General features: G+C 54.1%; 1 protein-coding gene across 1 annotated transcript; it reads left to right on the top strand.

Annotated features, from left to right (window-relative positions):
• The first annotated feature begins 2,180 nt into the window (after positions 1–2,180).
• Positions 2,181–22,267, top strand: CFAP45 (cilia and flagella associated protein 45). Its single transcript, XM_064593768.1, has 11 exons — positions 2,181–4,014; positions 6,407–6,543; positions 8,347–8,491; positions 8,788–8,958; positions 10,031–10,209; positions 12,031–12,160; positions 15,769–15,915; positions 17,426–17,539; positions 18,137–18,330; positions 21,479–21,703; positions 22,061–22,267. The coding sequence occupies exons 1-11, from the start codon at positions 3,805–3,807 to the stop codon at positions 22,137–22,139; spliced, it is 1,731 nt and encodes a 576-aa protein (XP_064449838.1). The 5' UTR covers positions 2,181–3,804; the 3' UTR covers positions 22,140–22,267.
• Positions 22,268–24,044: the final 1,777 nt, after the last annotated feature.

The following is a 24,044-nucleotide window of genomic DNA, read 5'->3' as shown; positions in this document are numbered from 1 at the left end:
CTTCATAAGCGCAAGTTGTGTGTCTGTCTGTCTGTGATGGCCTAGCATTGCGTCAGGCCTCCCGGCAGGCAACCAAGAGCACATAGCAGCTCTTACTTCCTTTCTCTCCGGTTAAAACTATTCATATTTTCCAGTGCAAATTAATCAGTGCATTGCACTTAGGCTAGACTTGTGGGCTTTAGTGTACTCAGATCGGGATTCCCTGCCTACGGGCCACTCAGGGCAGGGGTCGGCCTGCTGACGGAGGCCTTCTGAGATCCCCCGGACAGGACTGGGCCTGCAGGCACCTTTCAGAAGCAGTGGGTCGAGTTAGTGATCTCCACTCTTCTGGCAGGCTGTGTGTGTGTGTGTGTGCGTGTGTGTGCGCCGCTCGCTAGCTTTTGAGAGTGTTTGGAGGAGTGGGGAGAGGTGCTGGCGGAGGCGGGGAGGCTGGGGCTCACAATGAGGCAGATTTCCAGGACTCTTCCAAAAACAATGAATAACACCATCCTCCAGAAAGAGGCTTGGGACCTCAGTCCTGACTAGGATGCCACCTTCAGATGGCATTCCGCTGATGGCCAACCTTGTCTCCCATTTGAGGAAAGAGGTGGCTCGGGTGCATCACTCTGTAAAAGGCAGATGCCTGGTGCAGGCGCATCCTCACCTTCTTGGTAACCAAAGCCCACAGAAAGGGAAATAGAATCGGGCCGAGCGCTGGGAGCTTGACTTTGCCAGCCCGTGAGGAACCTACATGCAAAAGGAAAACTGGACGGCAGGGTGAGGAGGATGTCCAGGAAAGGACGCAAAAGGTCTTCGTTCCGTTGACGGGTGTTAAGGTTACGTCAAGGAAACCCACAGCTGTCCGCGCCACCCCCGTACCAGCTCCTTCTCACCGGATTTGGGCTGAACGTACTGGATCGGGGACGTCCAATGCTGCAGTTTTTAAGGGCTACACTTCTGTGTTCAGAGTTAGGCACCAGCCCCCCGGCTAAGTTTGGTTTTCAAATAAATACAGTGTGTTACCTATAAAAAGAGTTACCTCCTCAATTGCAGAAAATCATTCACTGCGAGAACCATCTGAAGATAATGTTCATCCAAAATTTCTGTTCAACATTTTTTTGTGAACATTCTTTCAATACGCACTCGGGGTGCACACCCTTCAAACAGACATTTTCGCAGGAATACTTACATGTGCCTTCCAATCTGGTTTCTTCAAAACCTAATACATTATAGAGACTGTCCTGTATCAATGACAGAGTGAAAATCATCCGATTGACCAGCTAATCTTTTGGCATCGGAGTCTCTCCCCAAATTCCTAGTGGCGGCCAAATTCCTGTGGTCCTGGGGTGGGAGGGTATTTGAAGAGAGGGAGTCAGCTGGGTCAGCAAGAATGGAAACATCAAAGTGGGACTGGCATCTTTATCTGTCCGCCCTCCTCATCTCCGCCCGTGCAACTAGGCACTAGACAGGCTTGTCTCTGGGCGCTGCTCACCCTCTTGGGGATATTTATTTGGTCATGCAAGAAGTCAAACCAGCCCTTCACTTCCTAAAAGAGCCTTTTGGCTACTGTCTTGACCTAGAGGGCTCTAACTTTCCGTTTCTGCTTGGTTCTTCATTTTTTCGAGTGCTATTACACAGTGACCTCCCCAATCCTTCTTGTTGTTCTTGGCTACAGGGGCTGGGGCTTATGGCTTAAAAGTCAGCATTTCTCCAGTGAGGTTTCTCAGCCACCCAACCCTAGAGAGCTCAGAGCTTCCCTCTGCCCTGCCCAGTGGCCACTTCCCTGCGGTCATCTCTTTTCCTTCCTCTGTTCTGACTTCTAGGCTCTGACAGTGGAGCATCTCCTGCGCGGCTTGCTCTTGACCTGGGTGCCAAGGGCACAGGAAAGAGGCGACGGGGTCTCAGCCCTGGAGGAACCTGTCGCCCGGTGGACACCTGAGGGTAAACGGCAAACCTGCAGGAGCCCTTGAAAAGAAACAGGAGAACACATGCAAAAACAATAATAATACTTTTCATCTGTCTTCCAAAGCCCCGTCACTACGTTATTTTCCACAGTGATTTGGAAGATGTGGAGTCGGGGAGTGGCGCAGAGTCAGGCGTGTTCTGGGGAGGCTTCCAGTCAAGCTGGCCTGCGGCCCGCGAGAGGCCGCCTTGCTTGCTTTCATTCACCCGGGCTTCATCTAATGCGTGTCGCACTCCTCTGATGGGCCAGGCACCACACCTTCTTCCTTACTTAGAGGCAGAACTCACACCATCCCTGCTGGTCCGGTACCTTCCACCTTTCCCCTCCCAATGCTTGCCCTCAGTCCCACCTACTGCAGGTTCTTTTCATTTCCTCTGCTTCTATTTTTGGTGGAAAGGGGAGCAGTTGCTCACCACTAACCATACAATAACCCTTCCGAGTCTGTTATTAGGCATCCTCGGGGCTGCTATATTTACCTTCTAATAAACCCAAGCTTTCCTGCTCTGCTGTCCCAGGGCTGCCTGAAGCTGTAAAGGGAGGCCCCCACCGTAAGCCTCCTGCCGGCTGGGCCAGGCAGTGAGGAAGAAGGGAGGGCACGCACAGCCGGGCGCAGCTGGAGAATAATCGCCTGATTTAGCGGGAAAACCCGAGGCAGGTGAAACAGGTGCTGCCGAATCTGGTTGGTCAGGGCGGATCGGAGAGAGCTTTCAAAACACATTGTCCAGGGCTTAGTGACCTGCAACGACAGGGTCCTTCTCCCTGTCTGCGCTGTCCTCTTGACGGCTGCTGATTCCCAGGCTTGGGAGACCCCCAGTGGGTAGCTCATGCCGCCGAGACACCCCAGCTTAGAGGACTGGGGGACAGGTTGGCTCCTCCAAAGGGAGATTTGGGTCAGCTTTAGAGTAAGGTTGGAGTCGCCCCCAGTCCTCGCAGAAGTCACCTCCCGGAGACAGACTCCTCTCGGGGCTGAGCTGGGCTTTGGGAGGGGAGGAAGTACTAGTATTGCTAGCTGGAGGCAACAGGGCCAGAACTCTGACTTAAGTGCGAGGGCATAGAGGGGGGTGGATTTTGGGGAGCTCCCCGGCTGGGAAACTGTGCTTGGGAAACGGGGACAAAGGGAGGCACTGCAGCTGGAACCCGAGCCAAAATCACCACCCAGAGCGGGTCTGGCAAGGCCCCTGGCTGCACCGTGGCACGCCCAGCCCCGGCAGCTTTGTGGGGTGCTGCCGCGGGTCCTTACCACGCTGCCTCGGCCAGAGCTCCCCCGGGCTCTCCTGGCACCACCCGCTCCCCTCCATTCTCCGGCTCAGGGGATCCGATTGGTGAAGCCGAGGCCCTTTGCCCAGGCTCAGAAGGAGCGTATCTGGTGTTTTTAGCGTCTACAGTCGGAGATAGGCCTTATCTCAACTCATTAGATGAGGAATTCTCCCCAAATAGGAAGACACTGGCTGGTTAAAAGTGCATGCTTTTGGGGTCCCAGGAGTGAAAGCCGTGAAGCAATCACTCAGCCTTCATCCACTGAACTTTATTGGGCACGAACTGTGAGCCAAGCAGCAGGAAGGTGCTTTTCCATCCTCAGTGTCCTCTGGTCCCCACCATAACCTTGGGAGCTTGTGGGGACACGGAGGATGTCAGATAGCAGTGTTAGTCGTGAAAGGGGCTCAGAGCTCAGGCCAAGAGGCTTGGAGGTGGGAGAGGATGCTACCTTTCCGGAGAGGCAGCCCACGTGGCCTCTCAAGACAGTGTCCTTGGGGGAAATTGGGACCAGGATGACGATGACGTCCTCTTGCCATCCCCACTTCCCTCCTCCTCCCTTCTGTATCACACGATGACCTGGCCATCTTCAGTGTGGGGACGAGGAAATGCGAGGTGTTTCCCTTGCCCAGGGTCCAGCCGACCCCTCGGTACTGACGACCCGGCCTTTCTGCCTCTCCCTGCAGCCGCTAAGCACCACTGGCGTCCTGAGTTCGTCCTCCACCACTTCCAACAGGTCGAGGAATAGGGCTCGCTACCGGACCAAAGCCGTGAGCTCCGAGGTGGATGAGAGCCTCTTCGGAGGGGTCAAGGTAACTGTCACCCAGCCCCTCCAGGTAGCTGGCCCTGGGAGGCAGTGACCAGGACTGGTGTTGCTCGGGATGAAGCCAGTCACCCAGATGACTCTCAGAGGGAGACCCGAGCAGCCGGACGCTGGCATCTAGTGGGGCCCTGTGATCAGGGGTACCTGGCCCCTCCACCCCTGCAATCTTCACATCTGCCCTGCATTTAAAATCTGTTGTGATGTTGAGGGGGGCTCTGCTGCAGAGAGCAGGTCGTTGCTCAGTGAGTGCCTCAGGATGAAGACGTGTGAGGGCCACGGACCGAGCTCACAGACCTGGAGCAACATATTGCCCCTCCGTCCAAGAACAGCATCAGAGAAAACCACAGATCCTCCTCTCCCAGTTGCTCAACTAACAGGGTTCATTAGCTTTGGGAAATCCCGAGCAGGTCTTCATGTTCAGGTGTTGTCCCCACTAAGAGGCCGACAGCTTCTTCTGTGTAGAGAAGGAGAGCTAGCGAGAGCATGACTTGGAATATTCTTGGTACACGGGAAGTGCAGCAGGTGAGAAGGAAGGACAGAAGGAGAATGGGACATGGAGAGAGGGCAGTGAGAGACGGAGGGACAGAGTAAAGGACAGGAAAGATGCCAGGAGTGGTGTGAATGCTGGTGGGAACACCTGTGCATCCGGCAGGTGGTGGGAGCCCAGCGGATGTCCGTGCTCCTCGCTGTCCTCATTGTGAACCAAAAAGGACTCTCCAGGGGCATCTGGGTGGCTCAGTCGGCTGAGCATCTGAGTCCTGGTTTTGGCTCTGGTCTGATCTCAGGGGTGTGAGATCAAGCCCACCGCCCCACCTCCAGCTCCATGATCTGTGACCGGTAATCCGTGATCTGCGATCCTCGGGGAGTGTGATCCGTGACCCCGGGGAGTCTGCTTGGGGATTCTTTCTCCTGCTGCCTCTGCACCCCCTCCACTTGCGCATGTGAGCGCTCTCTCTCTCAAGGAAATAAATAAATCTTTAAACAAACAAACAGGACCTTCCAGAGGGTTCGAGAAGGCACCTTTCTCCATTTATTTTTTTCTGATTTACTTATTTTTAAGATTTTATTTATTTATTTACTTGAGAGAGACAGTGAGGGAACACACACAGAGGGAGAAGCAGGCTCCCCGTTGAGCAGAGAGCCCGATGCTGGACTCGATCCCAGGACCCCCGGGATCACGACCTGAGCAGAAGGCAGACGCTTCACCAGCTTAACCAGCTGAGCCACCCAGGCGCCCCGCCTTTCTCCATTTAGAAGACGGCCATCTGCATCGGTTTTCCTATCCACAGGGACAGAATCGGAGGAATGCACCCTCACTTACAGACAGGTTTTGTTTTGGGCCCGTGGGGTGATGAAGGGTTTGGAAATGGCCGAGTTCTCCAGGAGTCGTCCAGCTGGGACAGCGGGAGGGGCAGTCAGAGAAATGCCTGTTCCGGGCCCTTTTCTTTGGCCTCCTCGCTGGGGGAGCGGAGGTCTCTGAAGCGGCAGCAGGGGGCAGAAGCGGTCCGTGGCGCGCCTGAGTCGCACCCTCTCGGAAGCAGATGGACTGCAGCTGGTGGTAACACTCTGGGGACGGTCTGTGCAAAGGGCGAAGGGCGCTCAGGACCCAAAGGACCAGCACGACCTCCATGGAGGCAGGATCACGGTCGCTGCCTTCATGACAAATGAAATTCTCTCCTGCGTTCAAAATTTTCCTGAAATAAGTGCTTTCATTTTCTTATTACCTGACTCTTTCATGGTTGGAATATTTTGGAAAAAAAATCATACATTTAATATGTATGCCTTCTAATGCTGATTCCCTGACTTTCTAACCACATTCCATGTAAAAGCAGGTCTCCGCCAGGCCATTTGGCCATTTCTAACCTCCTCCATATGATTTTTTCGGGGGCGGGGGGACCAAAGTAAATTAATCATAAGGAAGGATTAAAAATTCCGAATATAATGGATTGCATGAGTCTGTAACAAATCGTATTATCTCAAACCACGATGTGGGTCCAAGAGAGATCATTATTTCTTCTTTCATAAATCTTAAAGGGAGGAGAACCTAGAGACCCCAGATTTTCGTGCCTGATGGTTTCAGGTTAGGAATGGACACACACTAGCCACTCCCCTCCCCATCCTTCCAGGACTATTTGCACAAGACATGGGAAGGCCTTGTTCTCAGAGGCGCTGGTCAGTAAGAAGGCAGCCATATTCAAGGGCAGAGCAGCGTACTGCTTTCTCAGTGCCCTGGAAACTCTTGGTGGTTCCGCCATCTGGGCCGCAGTCAGCCTTTTCTGCCATTGGATGGGGTGGAAGAAACAGGGGAAGGCTGCCCTTGAAGAAGTTGGGACTGACCCGCAGGATGTGGGCTGACCAGCTTCTAAGCCGGCTTCCTGACCCCACAGCCTCAGGCCCAGAGCGACAGCCCCATTGTGGTCCTCCGAGATAAGCATGCCATTCGGAAAACCCTCACTGCCCTGGGCTTGGAAAACAAGCCGGAGACCATCCAGCTCATCACCCGGGACATGGTCCGGAAGCTCATGTGAGTACCCAGGGCTCAGGGCCCTGCCTCCCCATCCCAGCCTGCACTTCTGCTAAGGACCTGTGCAGGGAGAGGGGCTATCTGATCTCCTCCAGATAGTCGAGCCCCACTTCTGTCCTATTCATCTCCCCTGTTCTCTTCCTAGCTCTCCTTCCTTGGCATCTTGGCCTCTCTTGTTGCTCCCCCTCTTATATCGATTCTTGCCTTTGCCTTCGATCCCCCGCTTCTTCTTTTCCCCTGTCTCCTGGCTGCGGTGGGACTCATGGGACTGCGAGAGGGGCCGTGCTTGGTGGGTCCTCTCTGAGCCCCCCTTAGTGCTCTTGGTAAAGAGAAATGGTCCAGATGAGTCAACTCCTTTTGGCTGTACCAAGAATCTGAAGTAAAGGGAAACTGACCAGATGCTAATTGGCCCCCTGGCTTCTTCCCAGGCTCTGGGGCCAGAAGAGGAAATTCCCCGGGGCTCTTGGGTTCCTTTGGGATTGGCTCTGCGTGGCTTCCTGACTAGAGCTGCCCCCTTGCTCGGTGCCCCTGTGGTTTAGGTCTGTAGCTCAGCAGGGGGAACAGCTGTCGCTGGGGGCGGTGGGGGTTGGTTCCAGCTGCACTCTCTGAAACCGTCCTCCCAGCCCTGGTTCCACCCGCGGAGAACTCGAGCTCCCAGGAAGTGTTGTCTGTGTCATGAGCTGGGGCAGCGCGGCTGGGTCACTGCCCCAGGAGCGCAGTCTGGTCGGCCCTGGTGGCGAACGGCCATGCATGGTCCGCCTCCTGCAGCCGCTGGTGGGGCGAAGGAAGGGTTCCTTTTTGGGGTGGGCCAGATCGGTCCTGGTCATTGCAGGTCCCGGGCCAAGCCCCGGATCCACTCACTCATTCGGCCCTCCTCCTGAACTGCTCCCCACCACACACACACACACACACACACACACACGCATTTTATGAGATGAGGTTTCACTTCCTGCCTCCGATGGTCTGCGTCTCCTTGCCGTGTCCCTGTTAAATGGCCTCACCCAGAAGCAGCTTTATTCCCGGCCCGGGCTGCTCCTGCCGCCTCCACCTTCAGTGTATGTCATTTGTTTGTAATCATTATAATTAGCTATTGGTTTGCTGAATGTGCTGGGCGGATAGGAGGAGAGGTCCGCAGACATGCTTCTGACTGTTGTTGATGAGAGATTTTAATTAATATTTAGGGCTCAAAGCTTCTCTCTGGGCCGGATGGACAGGGATGCTTAGGTTTCTCACAGCATCCATTTCAACCTTGTCTAGCGTCCCCCCTGCCCTTTTTATGTCATCCTTGAAGAATAAGCTATTTTTAAAGTCCAGTTCACCAGCGTGGTTTTGCGCTCTCCCTCTGGGCCCAGCCAGAGGCTAGGCGGCCACCGGGGCCAGCAGAGGCTGCATCCTGGAGGAGTGCGTGGTCCGCGCACAGGCCGTGCCCGGGGGTGGGAGGCACAGCCCAGGCCGTGACAGCAGAGCGCGGTGGCCTCCGAGGAGGTCGGCTCTCGGTCTGGTGGGGGGATTGGCCTATGTGCACATGAGGGGCGGGGGAGGGTCTCTGATGGGTGCACCGAGAAGGTGACATGCACACTAGGCCTTTCAGCAAAAGTCCTTAAAATGTCTCTGCTTGGCCCATGCCTCACCTGGGACCCCTTCTCCCCAGTGGGCCGGTGGTGCAGCGGGCCGTCTCTCCCGCCATGGGGTGGCATCGTGGGACGCCAGCAGTGATGAGGGAGGGGCGGAGGGCCGAGCACCTGTGGTGCGGTGCTGAGAGCTTCCCACTCCTCTCCACTGACTGTTCATCCCCTGGGGCAGCGTTCCCGCCAAGGATCCCTCTGGGGAGTCCCTCATCATGAGCCCTGAGGAGTTTGAACGCGTCAAATGGGCATCCCACCTGCTGACCAGAGAAGAGCTCGAGGCCAGGGAGCAGGCCTTCAAGAAGGAGAAGGAGGCCATCGTGGTAGCTGCCCTCCCCGAGCCCTGATCTCTGCAGATGGGAGGGGGGAGCTCTAGTCTGTGGGTCCTGGAAGGAGGCGTGAATGTGTGCTTCATGGAGACCAGAGACGTGCTAGAGTGGACACCAGGTGTGGGAACAGCTGGGGGGCGGAGGACGGGTGAGGAGGAAGCCAGGCCGAGAGACTTCTGGGTTCTGCTAGCACGATGGGTGAAGCCACCTTGAGGGTCCTCCTGGGTGGCCTGTGGTAGCCGGGCCAGCACCCCGGGCAGTCCCCTACTGATCCAGACTGTCTCCCGTAGGACGCGGTGACCAAGCGCAAGAAGATCATGAAGCAGAAGGAAATGGTGTGGAGAAACAACAAGAAGCTCAGTGACCTAGAGGAGGTGGCCAAGGAGAGGGCCCAGAACCTCCTGCAGAGAGCCAACACCTTGCGCATGCAGCAGGAGGAGGAGCTCAAGGACATGAGCAAGGTGGGGACTTCGTTCCTCCCCTCCTCCCGCCCTCCTCTTAGGCTCTGGATGGCCTCAGCTCCAGATGGACTTGGGGCAAGGAGGGGGTGATGGGTGAGGGGCTGGTGGAGGGGGGAGTTGCTGTGGTCAGAGGGAGGACTGGCCTTGCCACATGCTGTCTGTGTGACCTTCAGCAAGTCACTCATCCGCCCTGGGCCTCATTTTCTTCATGTGTCAAACAAGAGTGGTAAAACTACTTAGCAGGGTGATTCTCGGGGTGAACTGAGCTTTGCCAAGTGAGGACCTGCCTTCCCTTTCTCTCCTGCCGGGAAACGGGCTTCTCCTGAGGAGCCCAAAGGGCTTCCTTTAGCTGAGAGCATGAAGACAAGAGGCTCGGGTGGATTTTTTTTTCTCATTGGCATGTGGTTCACGTCCCAAGCACACGAACACCACTGACTCCCAACCCCGTCATCTACACTTCTCTCCCAGGTTGATCTGTCCTCATGCCTCCTTTTATTTTCCAGAGCTTTCACTTGGTCGTTCTTATGGAAGGCTGTCCCCTGATGTGTCATGTTGGGCTCTTCCAGCTTAAAAAGTCTAGTCGCTTGGCCTCTGCACGAGTGTTTCAGTTTCCCTGAGAAGTAGAACAGAGGGCCTAATGTTGGGGTTCATGGGTCCCTAAGGGGGACCTTGAACCTCTGAAGTTTTATGGAAATTTTATGTGTATGTATGTAAGTGAATCTTAAGGAGGACAGAGCCCATTGCTTTCTTCATATTCTCAAAGAGTGGTCCATGGCCCCCAAAACACGAAGACCCAATGCCCTGAGAGGTGCTAGTGAGGCTTCTCCTTGCATAGGCTAGCACTCTTAGGAGCCAGTGAGTGTTCACACAGAGCTACACTCAGGGAAGGGTGAGCACAGGAATGCTCTTGCTCTCCCGGGCTTGCGCGTGGCTGTGCGCGGGTCCGGCACGCTCAGGAGTGCCCTGCTCCCATTTCTCCCCTCCAGCTTCCACACCCCATGGTGCATCCCTCCCCGTCCTTGTGCCTAGACCTGGTGCCACCGTGTCATTCCCCCTCCGCCCCCCCCTGCAGATCATCCTCAATGCCAAGTGCCATGCCATCCGGGATGCCCAAATCCTGGAGAAGCAGCTGATTCAAAGAGAATTGGATGCAGAGGAAAAGCGGTTGGATCAGATGATGGAGGTGGAACGACAGAGATCCATTCAAAGGCAGGAGGAGCTGGATAGGAAGAGGAGGGAGGAAAGAATCAGGTACAGCGGTGGTTTTGGCATCTCCCTCCCTGTCATTTCCATGGGTCTTTAGGTCCCAGTAGCCTTGCCAAGAGGGAACAGAGGAGAAATGGTCATTACTACCATCTACTATGATCTCAAAACCTTATGATGACATTCATAGAACCGCAGAGCTTCTCAAAGCTGATTCCTCAGATCATAACAGGTGCCTCACAGTCTGGCCCCAACGCAGCCTCGTTTCCTAGCTTTTCCTGCCATCCCTCTGTGGTTCCCCGTCCCCCAGCACGCCTGGACTCCTCAGGGTTTATGCTTTTGTTGTTCCTTCTGCTTTGAATACTCTTCTCTTTCCTTTTCCCTTGGAAAATACTTTCTCTTCCTTTAGTATGTGGCTTTGCTGTCACCTCCCCTGGAAAGCTCTATCCCTTCAGCAGGCAGGCTCCGGGGTCCCTTTCTCTGCGTCCTGCCACACCATGTTTATACTCCAGCACATGGCTTCTCACACTGGGGCTCTCTGGCCCTCACCAGACAGCATTCCTGTCTTGGTTCATTCCTGTAGCTCCTGGACCTAGCAGAGCGTTTGGCCTGTGGCAGGTGCTTAACACACGTTAGGGTGAAAAATTCAGTCCCCTTCCTTTTGCAGAAAAGGACAAGTAAATTTATCGGAGCAGGTTATTTACCAAATTCACCAGAGCGGGTAAAGTTACCAAAAGGACGAGTAGATTTACCAGAACAGGTAAATTATAGGCCCACAGTGTCCCAGGTCTAGAACATCAACCATATAAGGTGAGAGTTACCTTGAACCACACTGACTGGCTCTGCTCTCTCCCCCTCTGAGTCTGTGCTCTTGAACCATTCGCCTCTGTGCTTCACGTAGGCAGCTGCTCGACTGTAGCAGGCTCCCCATAAATGTGGATTTAATGGCTAAGTGGCTCTTCATCTTCTGCATAAACAGCTCCAATTAAAGAAAAATCTCTGCCTCATCAGGCCACTCTAATGATCTGAGTTGGTCCTTATATTGAGCCTCAGCCCGCTTCCATGTAACTCTTTTACTCATTCCTCCTGTGTATTTCATCTGGAGTCATGAAGCCATTCAAGCGCTCCACCTGGATGGGAATCTCATTGTCCTTCCTCTCAGTTCTACCCTAACCTGTGTCTTCTCTCATTCTCCCAGCCTTTACTCATACATCATGGGGTCTGGATGCGTCTAAGTTTACTGTCATCCCAACAACACATAGGGAATCACTGCCACCAGCAGGGATTGTAAACTCTGAGTTCTCTGCTATTTACTGTTGAGCAAGGGCATCGCTGAGTGCAGAGGCTTGTTCAGACCCAGGGGTGGGAGGTCCGTGGCACGTGAGATGGGGCATAAGATAGACAGCTAACGAAGTGGGTGTGGGAGGTGGGTGGGAGACAGGACACACTGGGTGCTAGCCGAGGCACGGGAGGAAGGAGAGGTCCTGGGCTTTCTGACTGCGAAGCTGGCTAGGAACCTAGCATCCCACGGTTGCTCAGGGAGGGCTTGGGAGGCGGTAGGATTTCAGAAGCTCTTGACACACTGAAAGGCAGACTGTGCATTGCAGAGGTGCGGTGCACTCCTGGGCAAACAAATGAAGAAGGGGGGCCTCAAGAAGGGGGGCTTGGAAGAGGAGAGGACAGCACCCTCATGACACCGGACACTCGAGAAGGACTTTGGTCTGGGCTCATGAAGAGTAGCGATGTGTAGGGGGTGCTTGTCCAATTGTCCCTGGGACACCTCCCATCTTGGGGGTTATTTGGGTGGAGGCTGGAGCAGAGGAACGTGGACGTGGGTTTCTAAGCCCCTGCGGTACTTCTCACTCCTAGAGGAAGACAGCATATTGTGGAACAGATGGAAAAGAACCAGGAGGAGCGGTCGCTGCTTGCCGAGCAGCGGGAGCAGGAGAGGGACCAGATGCTGGAGTACATGGAACAGCTCCAGGACGAGGATCTAAGGGTAACACGCTGGACAGATGATGCCAAATTCCACCAGCAACAGCAACAAAGCTCTCCGAGATTTGGGGGTGTCAGGGTGTGGACTGATTTTCTGTCAGGCACATGCTCATTTCGCAACACCATCGCCATCAGTTTTTATGGCCTTGTTGAATGTTCATTTGGCTGTGGCGCTATACTGGGGGATGAACAGGGACTTGGACAGATTCTGTCCCTGCCTCCCGGGGACTTGGGGTCCGAGACCAACACATCCGTGGGCATGGACACAGAAAGGAAATATACAGCCATGTGCATTGCACACATAAACACAGGGATGTTTATTTATTTTTTTTGGTTTATTTTTTTTATTCTTATGTTAATCCCCATACATTACATCATTAGTTTTAGATGAAGTGTTCCATGATTCATTGTTTGTGCACAACACCCAGTGCTCCATGCAGAATGTGCCCTCCTCAATACCCACCACCAGGCTAACCCATCCTCCCACCCCCCTCCCCTCTAGAACCCTCAGTTTGTTTTTCAGAGTCCATCGTCTCTCATGGTTCGTCTCCCCCTCCGATTTCCCCCCCTTCATCCTTCCCCTCCCGCTACGTTCTTCTTCTTCTTTTTTTCCTTAACATATATTGCATTATTTGTTTCAGAGGTACAGATCTGAGATTCAACAGTCTTGCACAATTCACAGTGCTCACCAGAGCACATACCCTCCCCAGTGTCTATCACCCAGTCACCCCATCCCTCCCACCCCACCCCCCACTCCAAAAACACTCAGTTTGTTTCCAACACAGGGATGTTTAATAGTCTTCCCGCACCTATTTAGGGATGTGATACACTTTGTAGATGTCTTAGCTCTGTCTTAGGCTCAGGCTCCCTGCTGTTCCCTCACTCCAAGTACACAGCATCCGAACGTGGTTAATTGTGTGGAGGAGCCAAACCTTTTTTCTCCGTTCGTCTAGGTAAAATCAATAGGCATATCCACTGCAAAAGAAATGATGACATACCTGCCCAAAACCAGTGAACTTAAAGAAACCCTCTTCTGTTTGCCCGCTTCGGTCTGTTGCAATACATAAAGGCCGCTCGCACAGTGCGGGGGCAAGGGGAGCCTTTGGGGTGTTTATTCTTTCTGCCCCCCCTCAGTTTTTTACCTTTGAGAATTTTTGTTCGCACAGACAAGTTGAAAGAATTATATATATCACATCCATCGATGTTCCACCTGGATTTCATAATTGTGAATCTGCCATAGTTGTTTGTCTCTTTTGGGGGCTTATACGTATTCTGTTACTGTTAAACTCTTTCACAGCAGATATCTTGAGACTTTGCTACTAAATGGTTCAGCCCTTATTTCGGAAGAACAAAGATGCTCTCTTACCAGTCATCAGTACTGGTATCTCATCCCCTCGTGAAAAATTGGAATCCAGTGATTCTGTCATATCATTTAATACTTAATCCACATTCAGATTTCCCCAAGTGTTCCAAAAATGTATTTTCAGTTTTCTTTTTTTCAACCAAGATCCAATCAAGGTCCCTGCCTTGCATTCACTTAAGCCTCTTTCATGTGCTTTGACCTAGAAGAGTTCTCGTTCGTTCCTTCCTTGATTTTTTTGGCACTGGTTTTGTGAGGGACCCAGGCAAGTCAACTTGAAGCGTTTCCCCCATTCTGATCTGTCAGATTATTTCCTCATGGTGTCATTTAACTAGTGGGATCTGTATTCCTGATTTTTTTCTCTTCTTTCCCCACGTTAATGGACGATTGGGTTGTCATCCCCCAGTGATTTGATGATGGTTGGAACCAACAAAAACAACAACCTGAAAAGTAAATAAATAGGCAAAGAAGTAGGTCAATGCATGATGGTATATCTGTCCTAGATCAGTGTTCAGCAGGTTTTCTCCTTGTGCTGGTCAATGGGATTAAATAATGGGTACTGATGGCAGGCCTAAATCTGGTGGGAAGCAGGTAGAAAGGAAAGGAAGAAAGGGAGAAGGGGAAAGGAGTGGAGAGTCACTGGGCCAGGTGGGGAAAAGTGGGGTGAGTGAAGAGGTAGGCGCGGGGAGAGTGAGGTAATGCTGGCCGCTGTGACTCACGCACCACAGCCGGGTGGGAGGCAGTGGGTGCTGTGCCGATCTGGTGCAGAAGGCGTTCCGGGAGGCCTGGACGTGGCTGTGAGTCCAGCTCGGGGAGAGCCAGCAGAGTTGTCTTGGATGAGTCAGGGCAGAAGCTGGGCTGAGAAGCAGCTGGAAGTCTAGGGTGGGGCATAGCCTTTGAGGGATGGAGGGAGCTGGAAACGGTGCGTGGGGGGAGTTGTTGGGTGGAAGAATTTGAAGGAAAGAGGTGGAGATTGATGGGAGGATATAGGTAGGCCAGCTGCATAAGATTCTACGTTGGGACCCGAGAATGTGCTCGCTCTGATCTTCAGGCTTTGAAAGGCTCAGGCTCCTTCCTTAGAAGGGATCTTGTCACTCAGGGTCACACTGGCACCCTGTCCTCCATCATTCATTGTCTTTCTCTGTGTCTACCATTTTTTTTTCCCTTTTTCTCCCATGCCACTCACTTTGGTTCCCCCTTGCCCTGTTTTAGTTGATTATTTGCTGTTTTCCTCTCATTGGGCTACACATATTGCCAGGGAAGACAGGAAGTGTGACATGGTCCCCGTCCTCTGGCAGGGACAGGATGAACACACAGGAATGAATGGGGACCTACAAGGCAGGGCCTAACCAAATCCCAGGAGGCGTGGCACCGTCTTACGTGCAGAGGGGATTCAGAAATCAAGAGAGAACTGGAAGTTGGGGCAATCTTCCCGAGAAGATTGGAACTTTAATTTAGAAAGACCAGGTTTTGGGGCGCCTGGGTGGCTCAGTCATTAGGCGTCTGCCTTCGGCTCAGGTCATGATCCCAGGGTCCTGGGATCGAACCCCGCATTGGGCTCCCTGCTCTGCGGGAGGCCTGCTTCTCCCTCTCCCACTCCCCCTGCTTGTGTTCCTTCTCTTGCTGTGTCTCTCTCTGTCAAATAAATAAATAAATAATAAAATCTAGAAAGACCAGGTTTCAAAATTCTGGCACTGGATTTTGTTAGCTGGATGGCCCTGGACAAATAAATTTGGGGCCTCAGTGTCTTCACCTGCATGAGAGAGAACAAATTCTACCTTTCAGAGTTTGGGGATGTATTTGGGTTTCAGAGATAGGCTATATAAAGGGCCCAGTGAATAGAAAATACTCAGTTAGCAATACTTTATTATTTCAATCATCACTATGGAATAGAGACCAGAAGCTAGGGTTTGACGAAGAGAGGGAAATTGAAGGCAGGAGAAAAGACCAGCAACAATGGGTAGGACTTCTCATGACATGTGGGAGACACCGGGGAGAATTTTAAGAGCCTCCACTTCCCCGAGAGTGTATAGAAATCATCCGAGTCGGGCTGCCACCAGCCACGTGAGTGCAGACTGCAAAGAGGCCATTTGGCTGCGAGGGGTCATTGGTGAGGCTTGACCAGAGGCTAGCGGCGGCAGCTGGCCTGCAGATGGGGCATGTGCCCCTGCCTCTGTGTCTCTGTCCTTATGGGCCAGTGTCTCTGGGTCTTGTCCCCTCCTACTTGGAGGCTCTTTTCCTTCTGATGGCAGGACATGGAACGGAGGCACCAGCAAAAACTAAAGATGCAAGCTGAGATTAAGCGCATTAATGATGAAAACCAGAAACAGAAGGCAGAGCTGCTGGCTCAGGAGAAACTGGCAGACCAGATGGTGATGGAGTTCACCAAGAAGAAGATGGTAGGTTTCTGATGCCCGGGACTTCTGGCCACGGGGAGCGTCAGGCCTGAGATCTAGGGGACTCATGACAGGAAGCCATGTGTCCATTCCAGAATTCATGTTCTTCGTTCAAGGGACTGGCTCCTTCTTCTCTTCATCTTGGCCACTGGTTCATTAATAGAGAGTAGGCTGGAAGGGACACCCAAATTAGGATGTTATACCCTTGTTAACATCTTTGATTAGAAGTTGGATGAAGGTCAGGTACAAACTGGGAAGAAAATGAAAACTACTGAGGAAAGGAAAGTTTTTGTGGATTCCTCATGGAATGCATAATTACATCCCCAGTGATCACGGGTCACCTGCCCCATAAATTTCTTGTGAAAATTCCTGTACTGGGCATCCTGTACTGGGGGCTAGACTCTGAGAGTAGAGCTTCTCCCACCACTGCTGTGGAAGCTGTCAGCATAAATGCATCGCGGGGCAGAGAGTGACCCTGCTCATGGTGAATGGGGAGATGCTGCTCATGCTGCGCGGACTCACTCAGGAGCCAGGCTGAGGAACGGAGTGATTGGGGGCAGTGCGGAATGGGGGTGAAAAAGCTTCTAAGCCCAGTTTAGATGGAGTGGTGGTCTCTGTTCTTGCAGCTGGGGCTGCCCCGTTAGAGCTAAGGGCAGAGATTGGTTGTGGATACCTCTGGAGTTCCCTACCCTGCCATCCGGTGCGAGGTGGAACAGAGACCAGCTTTGACACACAGCCCCTGTGCATAGCTCACAAGTAGGCAACTCACTGGGCTGCCCAGGAGTCTGGGCGGGTAGAATGATGGCTATGGAATATTCTTTATGGGAACGGAGATCACATTTCCACCCAGCTCAAGCCATTAGTCTTATGACTACCCAAGAATGGTAGTTGGGAGGCTGGGTTTGGGAAGATTTTAGGGCTATGTCTGTTCTTCCAGTGAAGTGGCAAAGGGAGCTAACTTTGATGGTTCACTCCTTGCGTATCTGCTAACCACAGTGGAACTGCCCAAAGCATGGTTGGCCATTTGCCCAGGGACTAATGAGGTAACTTCCACCTGCTGCACTTTACAAGACAGGCAGGGTGCCACAGTTGTTACTTGCAGAAACGTGGCCCAGTGGCCTTGCAACTTAGACATTGTCTGCAATACAGTGGAAGGAGCATGAAGGCTGGGCTTGGGATACCTGCATTCAAATCCTCTTTGGTTGTTGACTAGCTCTGCGATATTGGGCAGGACCCTTGATCTGAATGAATGTCAGTTTCCTCGTCTATAATACCTGTCCCGTAAAATGTAGTAGGGGCCCTCTGGGATCATATAGGAGGAAGCATTTGGTAAACAGTGAAGGATTTTGCAATGCTAATTGACTTTATTCATGCATTGCTAGTTATTTTGCCCTACCTTAAAAAGAGTCAGGGAGTGATATGGGAGATACTGGACAGACTGTGGCAGGAACTTCGTTTCTCTGCAAGGCTGGGGCAACGGGAGCTGCTCTACAAGACCTTTTCTTCCTGGCAGGCTCGAGAGGCAGAGTTTGAGGCTGAGCAGGAGAGAATACGGAGGGAGAAAGAGAAGGAGATCGCCCGTCTGAGGGCCATGCAGGAGAAGGCCCAGGATTACCAGGCAGAGCAGGTACCTTCTTGGTCTCGGCTTCCTTGGGGCTCCCCAGCTCCCTTAACTATTCCCTTGACAGCCTGCAAAACCGACCTGACGGACAGAGTTGCAGAAGGGGTGGGGCGTGCTGGTTACCTAGACTTGAGTCGTCTGAGGGCTAAGGGGTGAGCTGCCCCCAGTGCTTGCGGCAGTGAGGACTGCTCAGGGCATTATGTGCTGAAGGTTCAAGAGAAAGCTTTTGGCTGCCACGTGAAGAACTTTCAACTGTAACTATCACTGAACTGTGTCACCAGGGGAACTGTGGCATCTCCATCATTAGCAGTTTTTAAAATGAGAGGCAACTGTAGGGCCCCTGGAGGTGTTGGAGGTGTAGGGAAAGAATTGGGATCAGCGGTGGGGGAGGACAAGCCAAGACCCCCCAGGGTATCTTCTGACCAGAAAGTTCTACAAGATTCCACGTACGCTTTCCCGCAATAGTCTTGCTGCCAGAGAAATGCACGGCACTCCTCAAAGAGGGCTGTGTCAGAGTCTGCAGTCGGGGTCTTCCTAAGGTACCCGGTCAGTTCCGAGGTCGGTTTGCACCCTCGCGGGTCTCCCCACCTTCTCCTTTCCCAGGATGCCTTGCGGGCCAAGCGCAACCAGGAGGTTGCAGACAGGGAGTGGCGCAGAAAGGAAAAGGAAAATGCGCAGAAGAAGGTGGAGACAGAAGCCAAACTGCGTAAAAGCCGGTTGGAGCAGGTGGCTTTCAAGGAGCACGCTCTGGCCGTTCAGGTGCAACGGGACCGGGATGAGTTCGAGAGGATTCTTCGGTAGGTGGGGCTGGGAACCTCGGCTTCCTTTCCGTGTACTGTGGCAGGGATGGCCCCTACTGGGCGGAGAGGACTTGCTGGCATGTCCACAGACAGATGTGCATTCATCTTGCCTGGGATGGCGGAGTCATTCCAGCTAGATGCAGAGCTGAAATGCGCAAAGACAAGAACTGAGAGCCAAGAATTTTCTGATTAGGGATTTGGAAGACTGCACCTTGACATAGCTAAGGAATTGGGTATTATCGGGATTATTTGTCCCGGAGGATTAAAGGTGTAAGTAAAAGTATGTCTGGTCCCTCTGCCCTCCCCTGCCGCCATGTCCCCCTGTAAGTTAGGGATGAAGCTGCAGCCGGGAGGTCGAGGAGAGACAGAAAGAACTTCAAACACCAAGGCCGTGGGTCACTGGGGAAGAGCCTGGGTTGGGGGCTGGGGTCTTTGCCATTCATTTGATAAATATGTTTTAAGCGTATAAATTCAAGACTGTGCTGGATGCTTCAGGAGACATTAGAGGTGAACAAAATGCTGTCCTTGCCAGTTCATGTGGGAGGATGTGGGAGACTCATGTTTGGATGGACCTCACCTATATTTATCCATCTTGCCTGCCTTGCCAACCCTTCATCCTTTTATTTTTGTTCCCTTTTGGCTCAGTGAAAATTCCCACCCGTAAGTGGAAGTGAAGTGTTCACATCTGTCACTTTCCCCGCCCCGCGTCCACCCCCAGAGCTGCCGGCAGCCAGAGCTGCTTTGGCGTCTCTCAGTCTGATCTGCCACCACCAGACCCGGCCCTGGGGGTGTCCCCCTGGCACTGTTCTGGACAAACTGGGAATGACTCCTTTCTTGCTCTGGTTCAGACTCTGTAAGATCAGAAGCTTTCAAAGGAAACAAACAAAACAAAATTGGAATGGGGGGTGTAGATACAAAATAACAGAAATTACGCTCAGGTAAGTGGAGAGGCAGTGGTGCAGCCCGGCTTTCTGGTCTACCTGCTCTCAGTCCTTGGCATGGCCCCAGGTACTTGCATGCCAGACCAGACCTGGGCCCCCACCCAAGACCCACCAGCCAGAGGCAGAGCAGACCTGTAGGAACCTCTGCCCTTGTCAGAGCCAGGCTCCTGGTCTTTTATTGGACCGTGGGCCCCCAGCCTGTCCCCACCAGCTGCGGTGCCCTTTGGCTCCGTAGCTTTGCCTGCCCACAAGGGTCGTGCCATGGTCCCTGGAAACCTTCTGAAGGAAGTGGCTTCCTTAACAGCCCCACAGATTCCGCCCCTGGGCTCCAGACTACCTCTCAGATGTCTGCCCTCACCAGCCTGTGTGCCCTTGGACACCTGTGTTGCCTTTAGCAGGCACTAATAAATATTAATGGGAAGAAATTAAGGGTCCTACTTCTGCCACTGACCCATTTGTCCCTTCTTTGCTTTGTTTGCCCAAAGCATGTGCACTAGCCAGTTATTAAAGTGAGACCAGCCCTTTGGACACGTTCAGCTTCACCCGATGTCCTAGGTTAGCATTTAGACCTGCTGTCTCCAGGGCCATGTGACCACCAGGGCGGGTTTCTTTTAGCTCTAGGAGCGTCTCTGCTGTAGCCAGCAATCCAACTTTTCCTCCTTCAAAAGCATGACCTCGTAGATGGCCTCTGTATGTGCTTCCTGCTTCTGGAGAGAGGGATGCCTTTGCCTGGGAGCCCACTGACTAAGCAGAGATAGCTGACCTACCCTACCCGGTGGCTCTCAGAAACACCCGGGAGCTCACATAAAGTCCTGTGGCCCGGGCTCCACCCCCACAGATTCTGATGTAACTGGTCTGGGGTGAGGCCCTGGGCAGCAGCAGGTTTTGGAAGCTCCCGGGTGACTGTAGTGCAGTCAGGCTCCAAGGTCACGGCTATAACCCTGTGAAGTGACCAGGCTCGCCCCATTCAGATTTCCAGCTGCCCAGGGGTTCCCTAGTGACACATGCAGGCTCCCGTTTCCAGCCTGTTTTGCTTGAGATGAAACAACAGAACCCCATTCTCTGTATAGGAAAATACAAGGGCAAGCGAGGAGGTGTGGTTTCTTGCTATCACGGGGGCGTCTGAGTGGTTGGGGTTGGAGTATAAATGGAGAGGGGTGAGGAAGTCGGCAGGTGTCTCCGGGCAGACTGGGGGGCCCTGTGGCAGGTGCAGGTGACCGCAGGTGTGCGGGAGTTACCGAGAGTTGAGACGACACTGGTGTTTCTCGGGGCCGGGGAGATGGCTGGCCAGAGGGAAGTGGATAAGTGACATGGTGCTTTTCGGAGCTTTGTGGGGTACCAGTGCCCTCAGGGCAGGGAGCAGGTGAGAAATCCCTGCCCAAGATGATTTTACATGTTGTTCTCGTTTTTGGTTATGTCGAGAAAGAACTAAGATGACTGCTCAGGGTGGCCGAGCTCAGCGCTTCCCCTGAGATGTGAATACATTTCATTTGAGGTTTTTTGGAGTCTGTCTGGCCCACGTTGGCTGCTTTCTCCAGGATATTAGGGCCCGTGAAAATCCCCTTGCAAAGAGCCTCCTATGAGGAATCTGGAGAGCTGGAGAGCTGGAGCACTAAGAGGCCCCAGGGACAACTCCTTCTTTCTTCCAGCAAGTAGGAGAGCTAGCTTTACCAACACCAGCACTTGTCACTTCTGAGCATCCCCTTTGCAGTTTTGTTAATGTCATTAGGATTGTTCGTGGGAAGGCAGAAAGGGAGAGAGAGAAAGAAGGATATCTTAGAACCAGCTAGAGAGGAGCTGTGCATCGTTGCAAAAGAGAAGGCTGGAATAAAATAGCTTCCAGTGGGTGAAGCCCTGAGTACAGGCCAGCTACATAATTTGCAGGGCCTGGGGGATCCCTTGTTCAAAAAATATTGAGAATTTCAAAACGGTGACGGAACAGAATGGAAGCAAGCACGGGGCCCGTCTAAGCATGCCCCTGACATGGAGTGCCCACGGCGCCGGGCCTGGCTGAGGAGAGGGGCGGCATGCACGGAGGCGGCCTGGAGGCTGGTCTCTGAGCCTCAGAAGAGGGTGGGAGTGTGCAGGCCTGTGGTCTCTGAAGCATGTTCCCTGGAGAAGCCCTTCCAGAAGGCTTCCTCAGTGCCTCTCCTCGCTGGGCCAGCTCGGCCTAGTCCATTCGGCAACCGGTGTCCCCGCTCCAGGGCTCAGAGAGAGCAGATTGAGAAGGAGCGGCTGGAGGAGGAGAAAAAGGCCACCGAGCGCTTACGGCATGCCAACGAGCTCAGGCGCCAGGTACGTGAGAACCAGCAGAAGCAGGTGCAGGACCGCATTGCCACCTTCGAGGAGGGCCAGCGCCTCAAAGAGGAGGCCCAGAAGCGGCGTGAGCACATTGATGACATCAAGAAGAGAAAGATTGAAGAGCTGAGGTGCGCTGCAATCCGTGCGGCCCACCTCCCCTCCCCTTCCCCGAGGGCGGGGCGTGTGGGAGTCAGGGGACCGGAGGGAGGTGGCAGGCGCTCTGGGAAGGCCCCTTCTCCTGACTGAAGGCTCACACAGGTTGTTGCCCCCTGAAGGGGGCTCCCTCTGAAGGCTCTGGGACTGGGGCTGCCTGGCTCTGTGGGAGCTCCGAGGCAGGGGGCTAGAGCCTTGAGGGGAATGTGTTTGGGGGACGGACTGTGGGAGCAGGGGTGGGGGTGCGGGCCCCCCGGTTCCGGGGCCCGCTTCCTGCTGCCTCCTCTCTGGTCCCATGCCCCCCTCACACCCGCCCTGTGTCCCCCCTGCAGAGCCACCGGCCTTCCTGAGAAGTACTGCATTGAAGCGGAGCGCAAAGCTAACATCCAGCCAGCTGCCTCTGTGAAATGAGGGGAGTCTCCGTGTCCCCAGGGGTGCCTGCAGGGGACAGGCTCTGCCCAGTCTCTGGGCATCCATAACTGCCGCTAACCTAGACATTTTATAGTTACAGATTAAATTTATTCCACTTCATTAAGCAACAGCCCAGCTTTCTTGGGGGGCGGGGGGCTGTGGCTGCTGAGGACATATGAGCTGCGAGCCCAGTGGGCTATGGGAGCCGGGGCCGTGGGCGATGTGATGCTCTGGGGGGGATGGAAGGGTGCTCCCTGCTGGTGGTCCCTCCTAGCTTCACGGGCCCTTGCCCTGCATCCCCTGGCTTTTTGGGGGCCCTGGGGGTGTTGCCTTCCTGTCCACCTTCAGCACGGCCTTGCTCTGGCCCTGTTCCAAGTCCAGTTCCAAGGCATTTCAGGGCGTGGGGCTGGAGCCGCTCTCTCAGGGAGGGGCTGGGGCAGGAGGGACCAGAGCTGCAGACGCACGCTCCTACCGGGCACCTGTGACTCAGACCACACCTGTGGGGGGGTGGCATTTGCACCCGGCTTACCCTCTGGCTCTGCCCTCCCCTGCCAGAGCCCTTTCCGCTCCAGGTGTTGCCACAGCACAGACACGTCCCCCCTCCAGCCGCCAGGCACACCCAGGGCCCTGCTCCTCACCCGACCTGGCTGCCCCTCACTCAAGCGGCCGGGCTCTCCTCACTCCACCTCACCCTGACGGGGGGGGGGGCTCCCCGCGGCCATTGTTGCCTGTGTTAGCGTGCCTCCGGTCTCCCCAAAACACTCTTGGTCATTCATTCCCTCATTCAAATGCTGCTTGAGTGCCTCCTTCGCTGGGTGCACGCTGGGCGCTCAGTGCAGCAGACCTGGGTCCACCCTCGTGGACGCTTCTCCTCTGGGCCAATCTGCTCCTGTTCCTCCCTCAGCTGCTCCGCCACGTCTTGCGCCTTTACGATAGTCTCAGCGTTTTTGGAAGCAGCCAGATTACCAGGCTCCTTGTGGGCTGAAGAGCTGTGGTTCAGGGATGGAGGCTTTTTCCCGTTTTGTATGCCTGGGGGGTGGGGAAGGGCTTGCCTCCCAGCTCCCAGCCCCACAGCATCACCCTGCCCCCTCCATACTCCCCTCCAATCCAGAGCCCAGTCTTGCCTCCCTCGATGGGTCCTGCCCTGGAGGAGGCAGGGAGCCGCTGCTGAGTGCGTCCTGGGTGTTTACAATGCCAGGTTATAGGGGCCTTGGGCAAGAGTCCTCTTTTCATAAGGCCCAGGGAGAGTGGGCAGGAAAGCTGCTCCCTCTGCTTCCTTCCTCTTCCTCAGAGAAGCCTCCCCAGGTTCCTTCTCCACCTGCCCCGCCCTGACCAGGCTAGCTGCTGGGGAGGGGGGCTCTCACCCTCCTGCTCAGTGCTCCTGAGGACGCCCCTCCTACCTAGGGAAGCTGCTCCCTTCCTCCCAGAGGTCTTGGAAAGATGTGGTGCTCGCCCAGGATGGGAGGGCTCCCTTGATCTCATGGCAGCACCACTGAGGTTTCTGGCACCTTCTGTGGCTGGCTCACTTGCTCAAGCTCCCTGGGTGAAGCCTCTTGCAGTTCCTACCTGCAGAGACCAAGCCTTGAGCCCTTCCTTGTTCCGGGGGACCCTCCTGCCAGGAAAGCCAGAAAGGGCCTTGGGTGCCTGGAGTTTGCCCAGACCCCGACCTGAGTCACCCATCTCACGACCAGGAGGAATGGGTTTCATCGGAGTGAGGGTGGAGAACAAAGGACGTTCCAGGCCCATTGCTAACTTGTGAGGCCACGTGGAGAAAAACGGGTGACATTCACAGGCTTAAAGCAAGGCTTGCATTTCGGCAGAACTGCTGCCTGAGAAACCGCAGGTCTGTGGGGTCTGGCAGAACCCACAGCCTAAAACTGAGACCATCCTGACCTGGCCTGGACA

The sequence above is a fragment of the Mirounga angustirostris genome, unplaced genomic scaffold (assembly GCF_029215605.1).
Source record: "Mirounga angustirostris isolate CCGP_5_RB_7025 unplaced genomic scaffold, mMirAng1.0.hap1 SCAF_6, whole genome shotgun sequence".
Classification (NCBI taxonomy): Eukaryota; Metazoa; Chordata; class Mammalia; order Carnivora; family Phocidae; genus Mirounga; species Mirounga angustirostris.
Note: the sequence above shows the minus strand (reverse complement) of the source record. Positions and strands in the feature narration are given on the sequence as shown.